This window comes from Aspergillus clavatus, genomic scaffold, assembly GCF_000002715.2.
Source record: "Aspergillus clavatus NRRL 1 1099423829750 genomic scaffold, whole genome shotgun sequence".
Lineage (NCBI taxonomy): Eukaryota > Fungi > Ascomycota > Eurotiomycetes > Eurotiales > Aspergillaceae > Aspergillus > Aspergillus clavatus.
In genome coordinates this window covers 54,335-72,688 of record NW_001517110.1, presented here as the reverse complement: position 1 = coordinate 72,688, position 18,354 = coordinate 54,335, and the positions used below count along the sequence as shown (strand labels likewise).

The window sequence follows — 18,354 nt, the reverse complement described above, 5'->3', positions numbered from 1 at the left end:
AGGGTATTATACTATAAATTTAGTATATAAGTTAACTATAACTAATATAGAATTATAAACTTCCTTATTCTATCTTAATAGTAATAGATTAGTTATAAAATCTATACTAGCCTGTTCTATTAGCTTTTCTAGGATTAATAGTAGTTATAAAAGTCTATATAGCTTATACCTATATACTATAATCCTTTAGTAGATAGTATATTATTAGATAAATTCCCTAATTTCTAAGCTTATATCATGCTAAAAGTATTAGCTTTAGATAGTATTCTAAGTATAGTTCTCTCTAAAATATCTACTATATAGGTCTTTATAATTTCTTTAGAGAATTTCCTAGTATATTATCTCTATTTTTAGTACATAGATATAGGTTTTAAACCTAATAATTCTATCTTTAGAGACTATCTATAGTAAGCTATAGTATTATTCTAGCTATATCTGAGCTACTTCTTAGAGTATCTCTTTATATTTTAGGTATTTTTCCTATACTTTATATAGTAGGTCTATTATAGCTATATTTAATTTAGGATTATATATACTTTTATATAGCATGGTGGCTTTCATAGTTATATAGGATAATAGAATATCTAGGATATCTATATTATTATTAGTAGGGTTTATGTTAGGCAGGGATTTTCTATAATCTTACTCTTTAGTACTACTAGTTAAGTCTACATAGTTTATAACTTTATTATAATAGGCCTGCCTTTATTAGTTTAGCTTTTCTAAGATATTAGCTATCTTAGATTTTTTCTTAGAGTTTTTCTATTAAGGAGTCTATAGATAGCCTTTCTACTTCTTAAGTATAGTCTAGGTAATAGCTAGGTGTATCTATAGGATTATTTTTCTTTAGGTGGTAATTAATTTATAGGTTAAAGATATATAAGAATTCTGTCTACCTTATATAGTATCTATTAAGGGTTTTTATTATTAAGAAAGTCTATAGATTAGTATAATTAGTAAGAATTTCTACTATATTATTATTACCCTTAATATAGTGATACTAGTATTTAATATATTCTACTATTACTAGTATTTCTATATTATATATATTATAGCAGGTTTCTATATCTTATAGTTTCTATAACTAGTATACTACTAGATGCTATTATCTATCTTCTTATTACTATATTAGGATTCTAGTAATCACAAATCCTAAAGTATCTAACTTAATTTAGGTTTTAAGCATAGATTAAAGTAGTATAGCACTAAGGCTTTTATAAAGTAGTATTTTATATCTTAAAAAGTATATCTTACTTCTAGGATAAGGAATTCTCTCCTATCTTCTTAGACTTTATAGCTTCTCCCTTTTATATTCTTATGCCCTTGTATCATGTTTGAGAAGGGTATAGTAATTTTAGAGTAATAAGAGATAAACCTCTAATAGAAATTAGTAAAGCCTAGGAACTACTAGATTTTATAGATATTTCTAGGTTCTAGCTACTCTATAATTATAATAATATAGTCTTATTATATTTTTATACATTCTATTCTTACTATAAAGCCTAGGAAATTTATTTCTATAGTATAGAATTTATACTTACTCCTCTTAGTATAGAGTCTATATTTTTAGAGTCTAGCTAGTACTTCACAGACATATTATATATATTCTTCTATATTATTAGAATAAATCATAATATCATCTAGATATACTATATAGTAGGTGTCTAGCAGATTACTTAGGGCTTAATTAATATATAATTAGAATATTACTAGTGCATTAGCTAGGCTAAATAGTATTATAGTATATTTAAAATATCCATATCTTATATAAAATATGGTTTTCTATTTATCTCCTTTCTAAATATAGATTCTATAATAAATATTATAAAGATCTAGCTTTGTATAAATCTATACACCAGCTAGCTAATTTATTAACTTACTTATTAGTAATCATAGGTAATAGTTTTTTATAGTAATTTTATTTAATCTATAGTAATTAATATATAGTTATAGTCTACTATCCTTCTTAGGTATAAATAAAATCAGAGTATTTATAGGGCTTTTGGATGGCCTAATCTATCCTCTCTGTAGATATTCTTTGATATATTTCTAAAGGATCAGGAGTTCTTCCTAAGATAGTAAGTATAATAGCTTATATAAGGGTTATTTACTCTCCTTAAGCTCTATTATATAATTATATATAGTATTTTATAATAGAATTTCTGCTTACTCTATACTAAATATATCTTAATATTCTTTATATTCTAGGGGTAGTACCTCCTTAGATCCTAAGCCCTCCTAGGTTACTAGTAACCTTAAGGATTTTTTTATTCCTTTAGGAGTAATAACTAAGGTATATAGGAATATATCTTTTTTTAATTTATTCATAGCCTCTACTACTAATATCATCTTAATATTAGGTTCTTTTTTCTTAGAATCCCTATTATAATAGTACTAGAAGAGTTTTTTCTACTTAATATTTAGATTAGTAGCTTTTAGCCAGTCCATACCTAAGATTAGGTTATACTTAACTATATTAATAACTTCTATGACTAGTTCCTAGGGCCTAGTATTTCCTATAGAATTAATAATTTTAATTTAACTATAGGAAGTTATAGAGTATCTATTAATAGCTTATACTAATTATAGGGGTTCTTTAACCTCTAATAAGAATTTTTTTATTTACTATTAATTTATAAAGATCCTCTCTACTCTGTAATTAATTAGGGTTCTATATATAGTAATTTTATTTAACTATAATAAAGATTTGTAGATACGTATCTTACTACTATTAGAATTCTTTCTAACTCTTAATATTACTATAGTATAGAGTATAGGGTGCCCTAGTTTTTTAGCTAGTTATTTCTCTAGGGTTTAGTATATTTATATATCTAGTAGCTAAGCTATCTATACTTTTAGTAAGCCTAGTTTATTTTATCTCTCCTAGAAGAGTAGGAAAATTTCTTCTTTAAAGAGTCCCTCCTTTAGTAATTCTCTATTAAGCTTATATATTAGAATTCTTACTATCCTAGTCTATAGTCTTCTAGTTTAGATAGGTATTAATATTCTAGCTTTAGAGCTTACTTTAACTAATTACATTATTTTTTCTATAATATCTCTTATCTTTCTAGGATGCCATCCTTAATTATAACTAGGTAGGAGATATAGGCTTCTAAAGATTCTAATATATTAGAAAACTTTACTACTTTAGCTTAAATAATTAGGGTGATATAGGAGTATAGGATATCTTTATAGTATAAGTCTAGTATTAGCTTAGCTAGTTAAGAGTAAATATCATCTAGGTAGGTTATAAATTCCTATATACTTTGTTATAGTTTTTAAATAGTATTATAAAATCAGACTATAGCCTTCTTATATAGGCATTCCAGGGCCATAACTAGGTATATATAAAAGTCTATAAAGTTGGCCTACTAAAAGGGTCTAGATAATTTAGCCTTATATATATATTATTTATTATATTAATTTTCTATAAGTTAGACTAAGGCTACCTATACCTAATTATTTTTAGATTTAAACTAGCTAGGATATTCCTTAAAGTATGCCTATATTTAGTTTATAAAGGTGATATACTCTTATATTATTATACCTACAAATAGTTTTATATTTATAGATTTCTCTAGTTATTCTATATAGATTATTTTTTTTATTACTTTAGGTATATCCTTATCTACTAAAGTTATTTTTTTAGTAGTAGGGTTTCTCTAGTACTTTCTAGGGTATAATCCTATAATTAAGCTTATTTCTTATTTAGCTATTACTAGATTTCTATTCTTTAGATTTCTAGCTCTAGATAGTATTCTTCTTCTAGGAGAAGTTAGATATCTTCTTTCTTAACCTAACTACTTAGGTTTTATTTACTATTATCCTATCTTTATTAGATTTAGGATTTAGGCTGCCTCCTTCTATCTAGGGTTATTTCTATTATCTTAGTAACCTCCTTAGTAATTTAAGGTATTTCTCTACTATATTAGGTTCTTTAGTCTAGTATTTACTAGAGGGGGGGTCCTAGAGTGGATTAGCTATAGATATTTAGTATTCTTATAGTATTCTAGTAGGCTGATTAGATTTTAGGAAGTAATTAGAACTATAAAAGTAGTATAATATCTAATAGAAGATAGTAATAGATTAGTGTGAAGAGATTATAGAGTTATATTACTATTACTAGAAGAACTAATTACTAATCTATAGAATCTTCCTTTACCAGTAAGGTTTTACACTAGACTATCACATACTAGACTAGCCCTACTATTTACTAGGGTGCAGCCTTGGTGCCTTGCCTGGCTTGTTTAGTGGAACTATTCTCTGGCACCATTCCTAACATTAGTACTGTTATCCTTCTTTCCCTGTTATTATCATCCATCCCTTAATATAGTTTTATCCCTCAGTATTATTAATCCCTTAGTATCCCTTAGTATTCATCCACCACCTAGGCACCTATCTCCCTACCCCTGCCCCACTGTGTAACTGCCAATTTAGTTTAGAATCATAAGTTCTTAAGTTATAAGGATTAGGGGGGTAATAGCTCTATATAGTTACTAGTTAGCAGCCTAATATAGTATACTTATATATATTAGTTAGGGCTATAGGTGCTAGCACCCTCTGCTAGGAGTGAAAATATATAAGAATATAATAAAAATAGGGTATTAATTATTATCTACTAGTACTCTTAGTAGTTAGATATTCCTAGGGGTATCTAGCTTAGCCTATACTAACTAGGTGGCTTCTATTAGATATATTAGCTAGCTAGTATTTAGTATGAATTATATAGTCTAGTAAGTATTCCTTACCTCTATTAAGGCCTCTATTATATCTTAGGGGGCCCTATCTACCTATATTTATTAGTATAAATTATTATATTAGATATAGCTAAGTAATATATAATAGATTATCTTAGGGGTCTATCTATATAGGTATACTATATTATTAGTCTAATTAATAGTTAAAAGATAGTAATTTAGGCTAATCTTATCTATCTATATATATACTAGTATACTATATTCTATAGGAGACAGGCTATTATAGATTTTTAGGGACTAGGCTAATACCTCTAGAAGGATATAGTAGAGAGAGATACCCTACTTTAACTATTATTATTACTTCTCTTATTAGTCTCTTATTAGTCTCTTATTAGTTAGTAAATCTATATATCAAGGGGGCCCTATATAGAGTAGTTAGATATTATAACTATAGTAAGGCCTCTATACTAGCTATCCTCCCTCTAGGCTATTACCTCCTTCACTTATTAGTCTGCTAGCCTATTTCTAGGGATCCCATAGTATGCTGTCAGCTAGTAAAAAGATATGTTAGTCATAGGGTGCAGCTAGTTAAGTAGTTTAATTACTGCCAAGATCAGATACTGCCTGGTCCCCTGTTAGGGGTTTTTTAGTGTGCATAGGGCGCTCTGGTTATCTGAGTAGATTTTGATGTGTTTCTTTGGGGGGCTTGGCCGCCCAGCTCACGCGGCCTGTTCCCTAGATCTCAAAGATATGAAGATTTCTTCATATCTAATTAGGAAGGCAGTAAGGTGGAAGCCCTAAGCGCCTATACCCCCTGCCGGGCCCACTGACTTAACAAATTTACTGGGGTGGACCACAGTACATCCTTTCACACCTTATTACCTGACCCCTGGTCCCCTGCTTAGCCTATGAATAAAAAACATACCAATGAAATAACCAGGGTAGACTGTAGTAGGTAGTAGTTGGATATAATCTTTAGTGTTCACCTGACTAAAAATGAATAGTAGGGGTGTTTTGGCATCAGCCAGGGAGATTCCCTTATCTATATAGATTAGATCCTCCGTAGATGATCTAGATCTGAAGCATATACTATCAAGTTTAGACATGGTTTTATGGATTGGATAAACCAATAAATACTTAATAGCTCTAGAATTATGATTGCCAATGTGAGTCTGGCATAGATACAACAGTACCCAGATCACCATCAACTACGATTAGATAGCCTGTGCAGGACATACACTTCAATAAGAAAGTTGGCTACTGACCAGCGTGCCATTTACAATGTGTAATAACGGTCACCGAAATCACCCAAGCCTGGAATAATATATCTGCCGATATGGTCAATAAACGGGGTATCGGTTTGCATATACTTGAACCCACTTTTTCTCATCTAGGCCCTGGTCAATGAATGCTGTCACTACCCTCAGGCTGGGGAAGCGTTCTGCGAAATCTGCAACCCCCGATGGGCTCGCGATGAGATTGAGAAAGAGTATACGATTCTCTGGAACACCTTTTGACTTGAGTATCTCGACGGCAAGCGTAGCAGAGCCCCCTATAGTGTATCAACAATGGAAACATGATGTTTCACGAGGTCACTGGCATGGCGTAATTACCTGTTGCGAACATTGGATCGAGTAGAAGAACCCAGCGATTGGCAATGTCGGTCGGAAGCTTTTCATAGAACAGCCTTGGCTGGCAGGTTTCTTCGTCCCTTTGGATTAGTATTTTCCCTATGCGAACGGAGCGGCAACAGTCCCTCAAGCCTTGCTCCATTGCCTCACCAGCTCTCATGATGGAGACACCACATATTTTCCCTTCAAACCGAACACCGAGGTATTTTCGGCCAACGGGAGTTGTTACTGGTTGCTCAACAACTGGCAAGTGGTTCAACCCTTCCTCTACCAAAAGGCGAATGATTCTGTTCGAGTAAAAAATGAAATCAGCGCGAGCTGTTTCTTTGTCCCTGATCATTCTGCGGCCAATTAGCCTGTGAAATCACCATGAACGATAACGTTCGAATCATGATGTCCAAAAGGGGAAGTCGACTGGTCGACGACAATGGACTACATGATCAGTAGTTTGCCTTACGTCAGGAGTGCTATCAATTGAGGGGTCTGTGGTAGAATATGGACATTCTCATAAGAAACGTCCTTCGAAATTGTTGCTGTAGGTTTTTCGATCTCAGGCCTATATATTGGCCCGACGCCTTGAGCAGGAGAAGGCGTCGGTTTAATTCCCTCACTCATCATGAATCACACTTGTCCCTAGCCCAGGAGTATGACTCTAAGTTGCTAGGTTAAGAACGATTGGCAAAAGAGATATTAATGCAATGGGGTACATACAGTGTGTTGTGTCACGGTGGGGTGTATATAGATGTGACAGAGTTAGCAATTTGTAGTTGCTGACTACCTAACTAGCTCGTGGGCAGTGACCTTATCAAGCACATCAGTTGGCATACCATATAATGCATATCATATCTTCATTCGACTTCTTCCTAAAAGATAGATAACTTATAAAACATACCGAGTAACTAAGTAATAGTCCTGACAGACGGCTGAAAGCACTATGCTATTGCGATCAAGTGAGTAGGTATATTCTTATAGAACAGGACACATAACTGCCTGATAAAGGAAAGTCTGGGACTGAAGAATAAACTACTCTTCAATTCCAATTTACATTGGAATTATCAAAGCTTGTTAGAGGATGAATAAATGCCATAAGCTGGCTATGAAATTACTACAGTCGCCCTGCTTTCTTTATGCATTTTCTAAAGATTAACATTCTTTGATATTCCTGTGGGTAATGTAATGTCCTTGGATGTTTTAAAGTATGGGATTTGTCTTCCTATCTGGGGCAAGCAACGATTTGGCCCATCCATAGTAGATGAACCATAGCTCCCGTATATGCTTACTCATACTTTCTCCGAGGAACATGCATATTTTCGCATTTTGGCACCATAAAGCAAACCATTTTACTAACAAGCTCAAAATATCATTTCCATACATACCACTGTGTATCAATTTCAAACTATTCAACCAAAAGTAATCTTATTGAAAAGTGAATTTGTACACAATTAATATGAAGCCCAGCAAAAATCAGCTCAGAAGGGCAAGAAAAAAGGCATTAAAGGGCAAGGTACGCTTACAACACTCCATGAACTTGGTGTTTTTGGGAGCTGACGCCTGCAAGGCCGTTCCAGAAGATATCGACGCGCCTCGAAAAATATTCGAAACGTCAACATCGCGACCCGCAATAGAGACCGAAGATGTCCGCGTGAAATCCCCGTGGGACGCATCCCCGGATCCTGGTGATATGCTCTGGCGGATGTACAAGGATATTGTTGGCAAATTTGATGACACTGAGAGTGAAATTCAACGGTCTGGCCAGCTTGAAAAACCGGAAGTCTACTTTGATGACGACGACGAGATTCCAGACGAAGAACAAGACGAACCTAAGCTGTCAAAAAAAAAGCGCAAAGAATTGAGCAAACTGTCCGTCGCCGAACTAAAGTCAATGGTCAAAAGACCAGAGATAGTCGATTGGACGGATACCTCAGCTTCTGATCCTCGCCTTCTCGTCCACATCAAAGCCCATAGAAATGTGGTCCCTGTTCCTCCGCATTGGTCGTTGAAGAGAGAGTATCTGTCATCCAAACGCGGGGTCGAAAAGCCCCCTTTTGCATTGCCCAGGTTTATTCAGGAGACCGGAATCTCGGAAATGAGAGATGCTGCTCTGGAAAAACAGGATCAAGCGAGCTTGAAACAGAAGCAACGAGAAAGGGTACAACCCAAAATGGGGCGGTTGGATATTGACTATCAAAAACTTTACGAGGCTTTTTTCAGATTCCAAACCAAACCTGAATTGACCCGGTATGGGGAAGTATATTATGAGGGTAAAGAATACGAAACGAACCTCAAACACTTGCGCCCTGGTGATCTCAGCCCTGAGTTGAAAGAAGCCTTGAACATGCCGCCGGGTGCTCCTCCGCCGTGGTTAATCAACCAACAGCGATATGGGCCACCTCCGTCATACCCTGCGCTTAGAATACCTGGTCTTAATGCCCCGCCGCCTCCAGGTGCCATGTGGGGTTACCATCCCGGTGGCTATGGAAAGCCACCAGTGGACGAACACAATCGGCCTCTTTATGGTGGCGACATATTTGGTGTGCTACAGCCACAACAGGCGGCTCAGCAAGGGGAACCCGTTGAGAGAGATTTTTGGGGCGAGCTACAGGCGCCGGAGCCTTCAGAAGACGATAGCGAGGAGAGTGATGACGAAAGTGAAGAGGAAGACATAGACACAGAAACTGGGTCGCAAACACCCAGCGGGCTGGAAACCCCAAGCGGCATAGCCTCAATGACTCAGTCCGAATTTGTTGGGGCCGATACCATCCCTGGCGAGTTTGATGTTCGAAAGACTTACCGAGGCACCGAAACTGAGGAATCCGCGAACCGTCGAAGTGCTTTTCAGGTCATTCCTGAGAGGCAAACTCAAGTACAGGGATTCTTCGGGGCTGACAGAGTATATGATCTCAAGGCCCCACCAGAAGGTCTACCTGTGCTTGGCGCTGACGACCAAAATCGCAAGCGCAAAAAGCCTGGTGATATAGATGTATCTGTTGACCCAGATGCATTGCAAACGAGCGATGGAATCAGTAAAGAGCGTATTCAGAATCTTTACGAATCGCATAGAACCCATGAGACGCCCCAGAATTGGGACTTTCAGGAAGATCTAAGCGACATGATTGCCCACGAGAGTCGGAAGAGATTGAAGAAGGAGGAAGAAAGACGCAATCACTGAAAAGCAATCTTAGTGCTGGATCAGGTGCCTTTCTGGGCATAGTCGCATCATACCCCCTTCGTCGACAAGTAGCTGATTATCTGAAATATGGACTGACTAAGACCTTGTATTGTGAAGTTATGCGATACAGGATGCTTAATTAAGGCTATGCTCCATAATCATGACCTCAGTCTGTTCCATTGCTACTCATTAAGAGAGGAGATATCAACTTCATGTAGGCGTCATCTTCGAATACGCGAAGTGATTGATTTGGGCATGTCGAGCAGCTGGCTATATCGCTATTACGAGTAGCAAAGTATGTACTTCCTCGATAGCAGCTTTCAGCACAAGACTATGTAATCAACCACTAAAATGAATACTCGCAGAAAAAGGAACAAGTCAAACCATTGTGTGCCATCCATTCTTATTCTCGGTTCTCTTTCTTTCGTTTTTCCTTTTCAATGCAGGCCCAAAGATATGTTGATGATCCACCAGAAGCTCTGGTATACTCCCTCTCATGATTTCTGCAGCAAGATCGATCATTCATCATCAAGATAGGAAGCAATCTCCTCGCCATCCCCAGGTCCGTCACCCCATTTACTGGAAGGAAGAGAATGCTCATGAGAATGGATACCACGTATGCCATTATCCTCGCCGTTGTGATTGTCGTGGCCATCAACATATCTATTTGCAGTGTCCTTCGCAACTGCATCACATGCATCCACCCAATCTGAATATACATCAACAGCAGCCGATAGATCTGGTGTATATCACAATCAGCAGTAATTCCATCGGTGATAATTCTGGAGAAGAGACGTACAATTGATGCCGGTCTGAAATCTTTGCCCGCAAACTTTACACGTAAGATTTCCAAGTCCTAGTTTTTTATCTAATTTGACAATGACAGAATTCTCATGGTTGCAAAAGAGGCAGGCAAAAGTGGTCGGGAGTGGCTCTTTCTGGAGTGATATCAGTACAGATCAAATTAAACTAGAGAGGAATATTACCTTCTTCGGCTGCTGTGGCTGACGACTGGACTTCTTGCGTTTCCCCTGTTGATAAGAGTTAGTATAGAATTGCAATAACAACTTTCTCTCTGAGAAAATCACAAACCATGCTTTCTGATTTAATAAGTGCTCAAACTAAGGGCGCTATCTCCGTAAATTGAAAAAGGGAAGTACCAGCAGCCACTGATGATTAGTGTAAACGCAATGAGGTTTTATTCCTGAATATCACAAAACCAAACCCACTTTTTCTGTGAATGGCACAGTCAATAACTATGTCCTTTGTATCAGAAAATGCCAAGAGGTAGATACTCCTGGAAGTTGAAGCCCAGCAGGTGGTGGTATGAAATAGTAGTAAGGTGGCTAGTATTAGTAGAAGAATCTTTCTCAGTAACCTCAAAACTTATTGATGTGCATCATAGTCATACATTAGTAGTAGATAGGTCCAAGTAGGTCAGGTGGGTCCATGTGTGAAGTTTGAACAACCAGGGGTAATATACTAATATACTCCGTAGTCCGTACTACCTTATGTACTCCATAGGTAGGTAGTAGTCTATACACATACACCTTATTACTATTGGATATCTGGGGTTATCACTAATATGGATCACTACGGTAGGTAACCCAGGTGTTTTTCTAAAGAGTCCGGAATACCAAATGTCCTGATTACTACCTATTATTATCACTGCCAGTACACAGACAAAATTCCTGTAGCATATTCCAGTTCTCAAGTAACTTTCCTCGAGGGAACTATTAGATTCACTTGTTCTCTGTCATTACTGTAGATTGGATGATCTGGCAGGTCATTAAAAAACCTTATGTCCAGAATGTGGTTAGGACTTAGATGGCTGTAATAGGATTTCACAGGGTATACTACCCTAAAAGGCAGCAATGCGCAGTCCAGGTAGGTAGGTATGGTACAGATTGTAGTTACAAAGATAGGATTGAATGCCGACCGCAGGGCAATGGGCTGTCTGGAGTTGAAATTTGGGGGATAAAGCAGGTCTCTGTTCATGGTACTGACTGCTCGAGTCCACCGAGGATTGAATTACTGTGGACGGCTATAATTTTGGATGACATAACTCCGGAAGTCTTCAGAATGAGAACAAACCAGTACGGAATAGTTTAGTCTAGACTACCTATCAATCCTCTTCGAAGGGGTCAAGTTGGGTTTGGGCTTAAAATGTCACATGACTCTGTGGAGCAGCGTATATTATGTAATACATACGATAGGGCCGACGTCTCGCTTAGCCGAGTTTTCTGTGGGACAGCAAATTCATTTTACCATTCTGCCGCACTGCAGCACAGTGGTTATCGACACGACTCCCAGCACCAGAGCCCGTGGTGTGTATACCTGTCTGTCTTCAAGCATTGTAAGATAGACCCGAGTCGCAATCATGGCGGTTGGAAAGTATGCCTCCTCGAATTTGCAATTCTCTCGGGCCTTCTTGTTATGTGTCTGGGGCGTCCTGAATTCGGATACTGATCGTTAAACAGGAACAAGCGCTTGTCCAAGGGCAAGAAGGGTGTCAAGAAGAGGACCGTTGATCCATTCACTAGAAAAGACGAGTACTCTGTCAAGGTCAGTTGAGTTCCGGTGGTATATTTCGCAGATGCTAAGATATGCCAGGCCCCTTCGACTTTCCAGATCAGAGAGTACGTTTCAGGCGTAATACCCAACAACCCGGCCGAAGAGATCAGTATACATTTGCTAACAATATAAAAGTGTTGGAAAGACTCTGGTCAACCGAACCAGCGGTCTCAAGAATGCCAATGATTCGCTGAAGGGCCGCATCTTCGAGGTCTCTCTCGCCGATCTGCAGAACGATGAAGACCACGCCTTTCGCAAGGTGAAGCTCCGTGTGGATGAAATTCAGGGCAAAAACTGTCTGACCAACTTCCACGGCTTGGACTTCACAACCGACAAACTCCGGTCCCTTGTGCGGAAGTGGCAGTCGCTGATCGAAGCCAATGTCACTGTGAAGACGACGGACGACTACCTCCTGCGCCTGTTCGCCATCGCCTTCACCAAGAGACGGCCGAACCAGATCAAGAAGACCACATATGCTCGCTCGTCTCAGATTCGCGCCATTCGGAAGAAGATGACCGAAATCATGCAAAGGGAGGCTGCCAGCTGCTCTCTCGCGCAGCTGACCCACAAGCTCATCCCCGAGGTCATCGGACGTGAGATTGAGAAGGCAACACAGGGAATCTATCCTTTGCAGAATGTGCGTGATATGGACCCGGTGCTCTAACCCAGTATATTAACTTGTTGCTAGGTCCACATCCGCAAGGTCAAGCTTCTCAAGGCTCCCAAGTTCGATTTGGGCGCTCTGCTTAATTTGCACGGCGAATCTACGACCGATGACAAGGGCCAGAAGGTTGAGAGAGAGTTCAAGGAGCAGGTCCTGGAGAGCGTCTGATTGACCAGGGTGCTGGCAATCGGGTCTTGACTAGTTCCTGTCTCGGCATATCTGATGCTTTTTATGAGTTAACTGGGGCGAAGATATTTGTTATGGCACTGTGTCCTTAGTCGACTTATGATGCCCTTGAATTCTATGTCCTATAAGAAGGGTGTTGGTGTCAAAAATATATGGTAGGCTTTCATCATTTCATAGGTCCATCATGAACAAAGTAGGCATGGTGTGGGTTTTGACAGGTTTCTTTTGCAAATCTTGATTGATTAATTCCTTACTCCATTTCGGCACTGAGCTGGGCCATGTCAGAGGCTCCTAATAAGTAGTACTGACTATAGCATTATGAGTAGCCATCCTATTCAGACTGTACTGCTATATGAATATATATATATATATATATATATAAGGTTAGGGGATAGGGCACCTAGATATATATACTTTCTTTAATATCTTCTTCTATAGCTGGTACTACTACTACTTAATAAATACATTTTATTATTATAATTCCCTTATTATTATAGTTATTTTATTACCTATATATATTATATATCTCTAGTACCTTCTATACTTATCTAGGTACTACCCCCCTTCTCTTGTATTATTATTATCTATTAGTAAACCCAATGGTATGGTTATATGAGGATGTTGGAATATAGTTAATTCTCTCTCTTCTTCTATAAGATAAAAGAGTATCTATCTACCTATCTTACCTATCATATCTTAGTATGATAATAATAATATCCTAGTAAGATTAAAAAAAGGGAAAAAAAGTTATTAGTAATATAGGTATGGCTAAATAATAATTTAGTAGCTAATAATAGAAAAGTAAAATTTAGTAACTAAAATGTAATATTTATTTAATCCTCTATTTTTTATACTGTGCTTATTTTTTAAAAGTAGTTAAGACTTTTACTAATACATTCTAGTTTAATAGATTATTTTATAGTAAGTCTTTTTAACTATCTACTACTTAGACTAGATACTAATCCTCTACTATAATAAGTATATATCTTATTTATTTAGTATAAAATAGCTATTTACTAAGATCTTATTTTATAATCTTATATAAAATCACTATTACTAGTTTTTTAAAAGGAAAATTATTATTAATCTTACTAATATTAATATTTTTATCTATATTAATTATAAGATTACTAGTAAGATATTTTATATTATTAGGCTAATATCACTTAGGGGGATTTTTAGGAAAGTTATCAAATATAAAAAAATTATAGGAATATTATAGTTACTACTTTAACTATTTTATAAATTATTTAACTAATTATACTATAAAATCCGTAATATTATTAGTATATAGTATTATAGGTGATTTAAATTTATTATTATTATTATTATTATTATTAATATATTTAATTTAAAGTTTCCTCTTTCTTAGAGTTAGAATTACTAGCTTTATTAGTAGTACTAGTTTCTAGATAATATCTATAATATTAGTGGTAAGATCTTTAAGTTAATATTCTAGCTAGTTAGGTAATAATAGATCTCTAGGTCTTTCTTATACTAATAGCATTACTAGGTAGTTCTTTATATTAGATTAAGAAAAATAAAAAAGATTAAGTACCTTACTAGACAGAGTGCTGAAGTAATTATTTATTATAATTCTTATAAGAAGCTTTATATAGCTTAATAAGACTACTTCTTATTAGGCTCCCTATAATATCTAACTAAATATCTATTTCTTATATTCTAATTATACTTTTTTTAATATTTATAAGATATCTTTTAGTCCTTAAATTACTATTTAAAGTAGCTTAATATATAAATAATTATTTAATAAGAAGTATAGATCTTTTAGTAGTACTTTTCTAGATATATTATATATTTTATATTAGGATAATCTAGTTTTACTCTTTAAAAAGATATGTGTATAGGCCTATTAAAAAAATATTAAAGAACTAATATAGCTATTTAGTAATAATTCTAATAGGTAGTACTAGAATACTAATATTATTAAACTTTATATATATAGGAGGAGGGCTTAGTATTAATGTCTTATAAATAATAATATTTATTCTTAAAGATACTAATAAAATCTAGAATAGTATATACTATGCCTCCTATACTTCTTAGATTATAGTATCTTTTATTTCTTATTTTATTTTCTTAGCTAGGGTCTTATCCCTTTAGTTATTCTTCTTTACTAGAGTTTAAACTATTATTAGATAGAAAGATATATAGCTAGAAAGATAAAAGATATATAACTAGGCTTAACACGGGAAAAGATATAAGAGTAAAATGTGTAAAGAAATAAGAGGAGATATATTTAATATGACAAATAGAAAAGTAAAATACTTAGAAAATAAGTAATATAAAATAAAGAAATAAGGTATATATTAGAATAGATAAATATATGTATAGCTAACTAAAATTAAATAATATTATAAGTAATACTTAAAATAAAACTATTTACTATCTCTTCGCTTTAAAATTAGCTACTAGCTTAATAATATTATTTAATAGATTTCCTTATATTTATTAATTCTACTTATTACCCTAACCTAACTATCTAGTTAGATATTAGAGTTATTTTTAATTCTTCAAGTAACCTTTCTTTAGTAAGATCTTATATTTATTAATTATATTCTTAAGTTTCTATAACTAGAACTTTGTATTAGTATTAGATTCTATATTAATAGGTCTAGGCTAAGTAGGTTATCTTTTAATAGGATTATTAATATAATATTTTTTAAGATAAGTAATTAATACTATAGGGTATATTCTCTAGTTACTAAAAAAGTTTAGTTTATAAGTAAGAGGATGTATATATTTTATTATCTTAAATAGTCTAGTATATTAATTTCTAAGTTTATAGCCTATTATAGACTATATATTATATCTTATGTATAGCTTAAGTAAGAACTTATTATCTTTATAGAAAGTAATTAATACATATTATTTACTATATTAATTTTTCAAAGTAATTATAGTAAATCTTAGCACCTTAATAGCTAATACTTAGCTAGTAAAAGAGTAAGTAACCTTACTAGTAATACTATTATTTAGTATAATAAGTAATTTAAAACTATATGTTAGTTTATATAGTATAGTCTTAATTAATATATTATATATATGGAGTTAAATATTTATTTAAGTTATAGTAAGATAGAAGGCTATTAGTATATATTATTAAGAGAGGTAATTATATATTAAAGATATATCTTAATAATTTAATTTATTCTTTTCCTCTAGCTATGTATTTAAATATAATAGATAGATAAAAAATAGTACTTTATTTTATAAGCTTTATAGAATTTATACTAAGGTTCTAAAGTAAATTTCATATCTCTATTAAATATAATAACTTTAGGTAAATCTTAATTACCCTTATCTAGTAAAGCTAGTAAGCTTAAAGCCTATTATTATATTATTTAATCTATTCTTTTTATTATTATAGTTATTTACTTAGTAAATTTATCTATTATATTTATAATAGTGTTAAACTATCCTATATCTTAGTATGATAATAATAATATTAATTATAATTTATATAAAATAGAATACTTGGAGTATGTATAAGTTCTAATATACTATATAGTTTATATCTATATATACTCTTTTTCTAATATTCTAGATAGTATTTTATATATTAACCTATCTAGTACTTTAACTTATGGAATATAATATCTTAGAGTAGTTCTATTATTTTATTAATATTAGGATATCTATTCTTATTATATATATTATATAGTATTTCTTTTAGTAAAAATATATAGTAGCTATAGTATGCTATTATTTATATATAGTAGAGTATTTTTTAAATAGAAGATAATTAAACTAATATCCAAAAAAAATTTTTTTTATAGTATCTAGATAATTATACCCTACTTTATATCTAATGTATAATTATTAATAATTTTATTATAAAAGTCCTTAGATATTTAAATAGCTAGAATTATTTTATTAGATATAACTATATAGAAAGCATAACTATATATAATAGTAAGAGGATTTTTACTATTAGTTAGATTATATATAGTATATAATAGTAGCCTAGATAGTATATTAGGTATAATATATATTTTACTAGGTTTATAGTATAAGATATGGTTCGTAAATATCTATATATATTATATAGCTCTTACTAACTATAGATTTAACTTATTAGTAGAAGATATAGTTAAGCTTATTTATTTTGTAGTATCTATTATAACTATATAATTAGTATAGATAATAGTCTTTAGGCATACTTTAATTATATATTATATTTTATATAGAATTTATATAAGTCTAGAAACTTCTAATTTAGTAGGCTAGTAATTTAGTTTAGCTACTAATAGTATTCTACTTAAGAATATTATTAGTTATATAAAAGCTTAGTTTAGTAGTAAGGCTTAATTCTAATTCCTCTAAAAGTATAGTAATATTAGATTATTAAAGAATATATATGAAATTATTATACTATGATCTTATTATTTTAAGGAATCTATATTAATATAGAGGTCTTAGTCTATATACTAGTAGATAAGTATTACTAGGTTAGTAAGATATAATTATATAGATTAAAAAGCCTCTAGTTTCTTATTAGTGACTTTATTAGATTAAGTTTTCTTAATATATATCTTTCTAGCCTTATCTTTCTATAGGCCTTTCTTTATTAATTAAATATTCTAATCTTAAAGTACCTATACTATTCTAGTATAATATAGAATATAGTTCCTTAGTTATCTAGTTAGACTAAGATATATATCTAGATTAGCTAGTATAGAAGGAAACTTTAATATAGTAATAGCTCTTAGTTTATCTTTAGTAGTTAGTATTCCTAATAAGGAGATATTCTAGCTAAGTACTTATACTAATTAAGACTTATATTATATATCTATTAGTATAAAAAATTAATAGATAATACTTATAATCTTCTAGTATATAGCTATAGAAAATAAAAATATTAATATAGATATATAGAAATATCTCTATATTATAGAAAATTAAATCTACTTAATACTAAATATAAGGGATGCTATTAATAAATCTTATTAAATAAATCCTAAAGTATTCTTGTCCCTAATAAATAATAATACTATCAAGCTATTAGCTATCTAGATATAGAGGCTACTAGTAAAATATTACTATAGCATCTATAATTATAATAGCTATATATCTAGTAAGTTCTATAATTATTTCTACATATAAAGAGATAGGGTAGATATCTAGTATAACTTATATATTTATCCTATAAAATTAATTACTAGATAGCTTTTTAATTTTGTTTCTAGAATCTTTTCTAGATAGTATAGTAAATAATTAATAATAAAAGCTGTAATAGTAGGATTAGTATCTGTATATCCTGTATTAGTAAGGGAGGCAGTAGTTAATTTTTATAAGAGAATAATAATATTAGTAGATCTAGAATATACACTAGGGTACCTATAGGAGTTATATTTATTAAATAACTTATATAGCCCTATTTATATAATTTATTAAATATCGTATTAATAA

At 32.8% G+C, this 18,354-nt stretch overlaps 4 protein-coding genes across 4 annotated transcripts, besides 7 other annotated features; 2 read left to right on the top strand and 2 right to left on the bottom strand.

Moving 5' to 3' along the window:
- Positions 1-1,191: 1,191 nt before the first annotated feature.
- Positions 1,192-2,619: a mobile genetic element.
- Positions 2,620-5,060: 2,441 nt separating this feature from the next.
- Positions 5,061-5,093: a microsatellite.
- A 944-nt stretch (positions 5,094-6,037) lies between these two features.
- On the bottom strand, positions 6,038-6,946 carry ACLA_000680 (uracil phosphoribosyltransferase; the record flags this gene model as incomplete). The annotated part of the gene is made up of 3 exons (XM_001276082.1): positions 6,038-6,249; positions 6,311-6,669; positions 6,786-6,946. The coding sequence occupies 3 exons, from the start codon at positions 6,944-6,946 to the stop codon at positions 6,038-6,040; spliced, it is 732 nt and encodes a 243-aa protein (XP_001276083.1).
- Positions 6,947-7,850: 904 nt separating this feature from the next.
- ACLA_000670 (U2 snRNP complex subunit CUS1) lies at positions 7,851-9,497 on the top strand (the record flags this gene model as incomplete). Its single annotated transcript, XM_001276081.1, has 1 exon — positions 7,851-9,497. One exon carries the CDS (start codon positions 7,851-7,853, stop codon positions 9,495-9,497), a length of 1,647 nt encoding a protein of 548 aa, XP_001276082.1.
- A 518-nt stretch (positions 9,498-10,015) lies between these two features.
- Positions 10,016-10,592, bottom strand: ACLA_000660 (transcription elongation factor 1 family protein; the record flags this gene model as incomplete). Its single annotated transcript, XM_001276080.1, has 4 exons — positions 10,016-10,236; positions 10,297-10,435; positions 10,484-10,528; positions 10,590-10,592. 4 exons carry the CDS (start codon positions 10,590-10,592, stop codon positions 10,016-10,018), a joined length of 408 nt encoding a protein of 135 aa, XP_001276081.1.
- A 1,285-nt stretch (positions 10,593-11,877) lies between these two features.
- Positions 11,878-12,903, top strand: rps1 (40S ribosomal protein eS1; the record flags this gene model as incomplete). The annotated part of the gene is made up of 5 exons (XM_001276079.1): positions 11,878-11,891; positions 11,978-12,062; positions 12,111-12,136; positions 12,207-12,708; positions 12,760-12,903. 5 exons carry the CDS (start codon positions 11,878-11,880, stop codon positions 12,901-12,903), a joined length of 771 nt encoding a protein of 256 aa, XP_001276080.1.
- Positions 12,904-13,270: 367 nt separating this feature from the next.
- Positions 13,271-13,302: a microsatellite.
- Positions 13,279-13,302: a microsatellite.
- Positions 13,303-14,234: 932 nt separating this feature from the next.
- Positions 14,235-14,265: a microsatellite.
- Positions 14,236-14,261: a microsatellite.
- An 812-nt stretch (positions 14,266-15,077) lies between the features above and the next one.
- Positions 15,078-15,123: a microsatellite.
- Between the last annotated feature and the right edge of the window lie 3,231 nt (positions 15,124-18,354).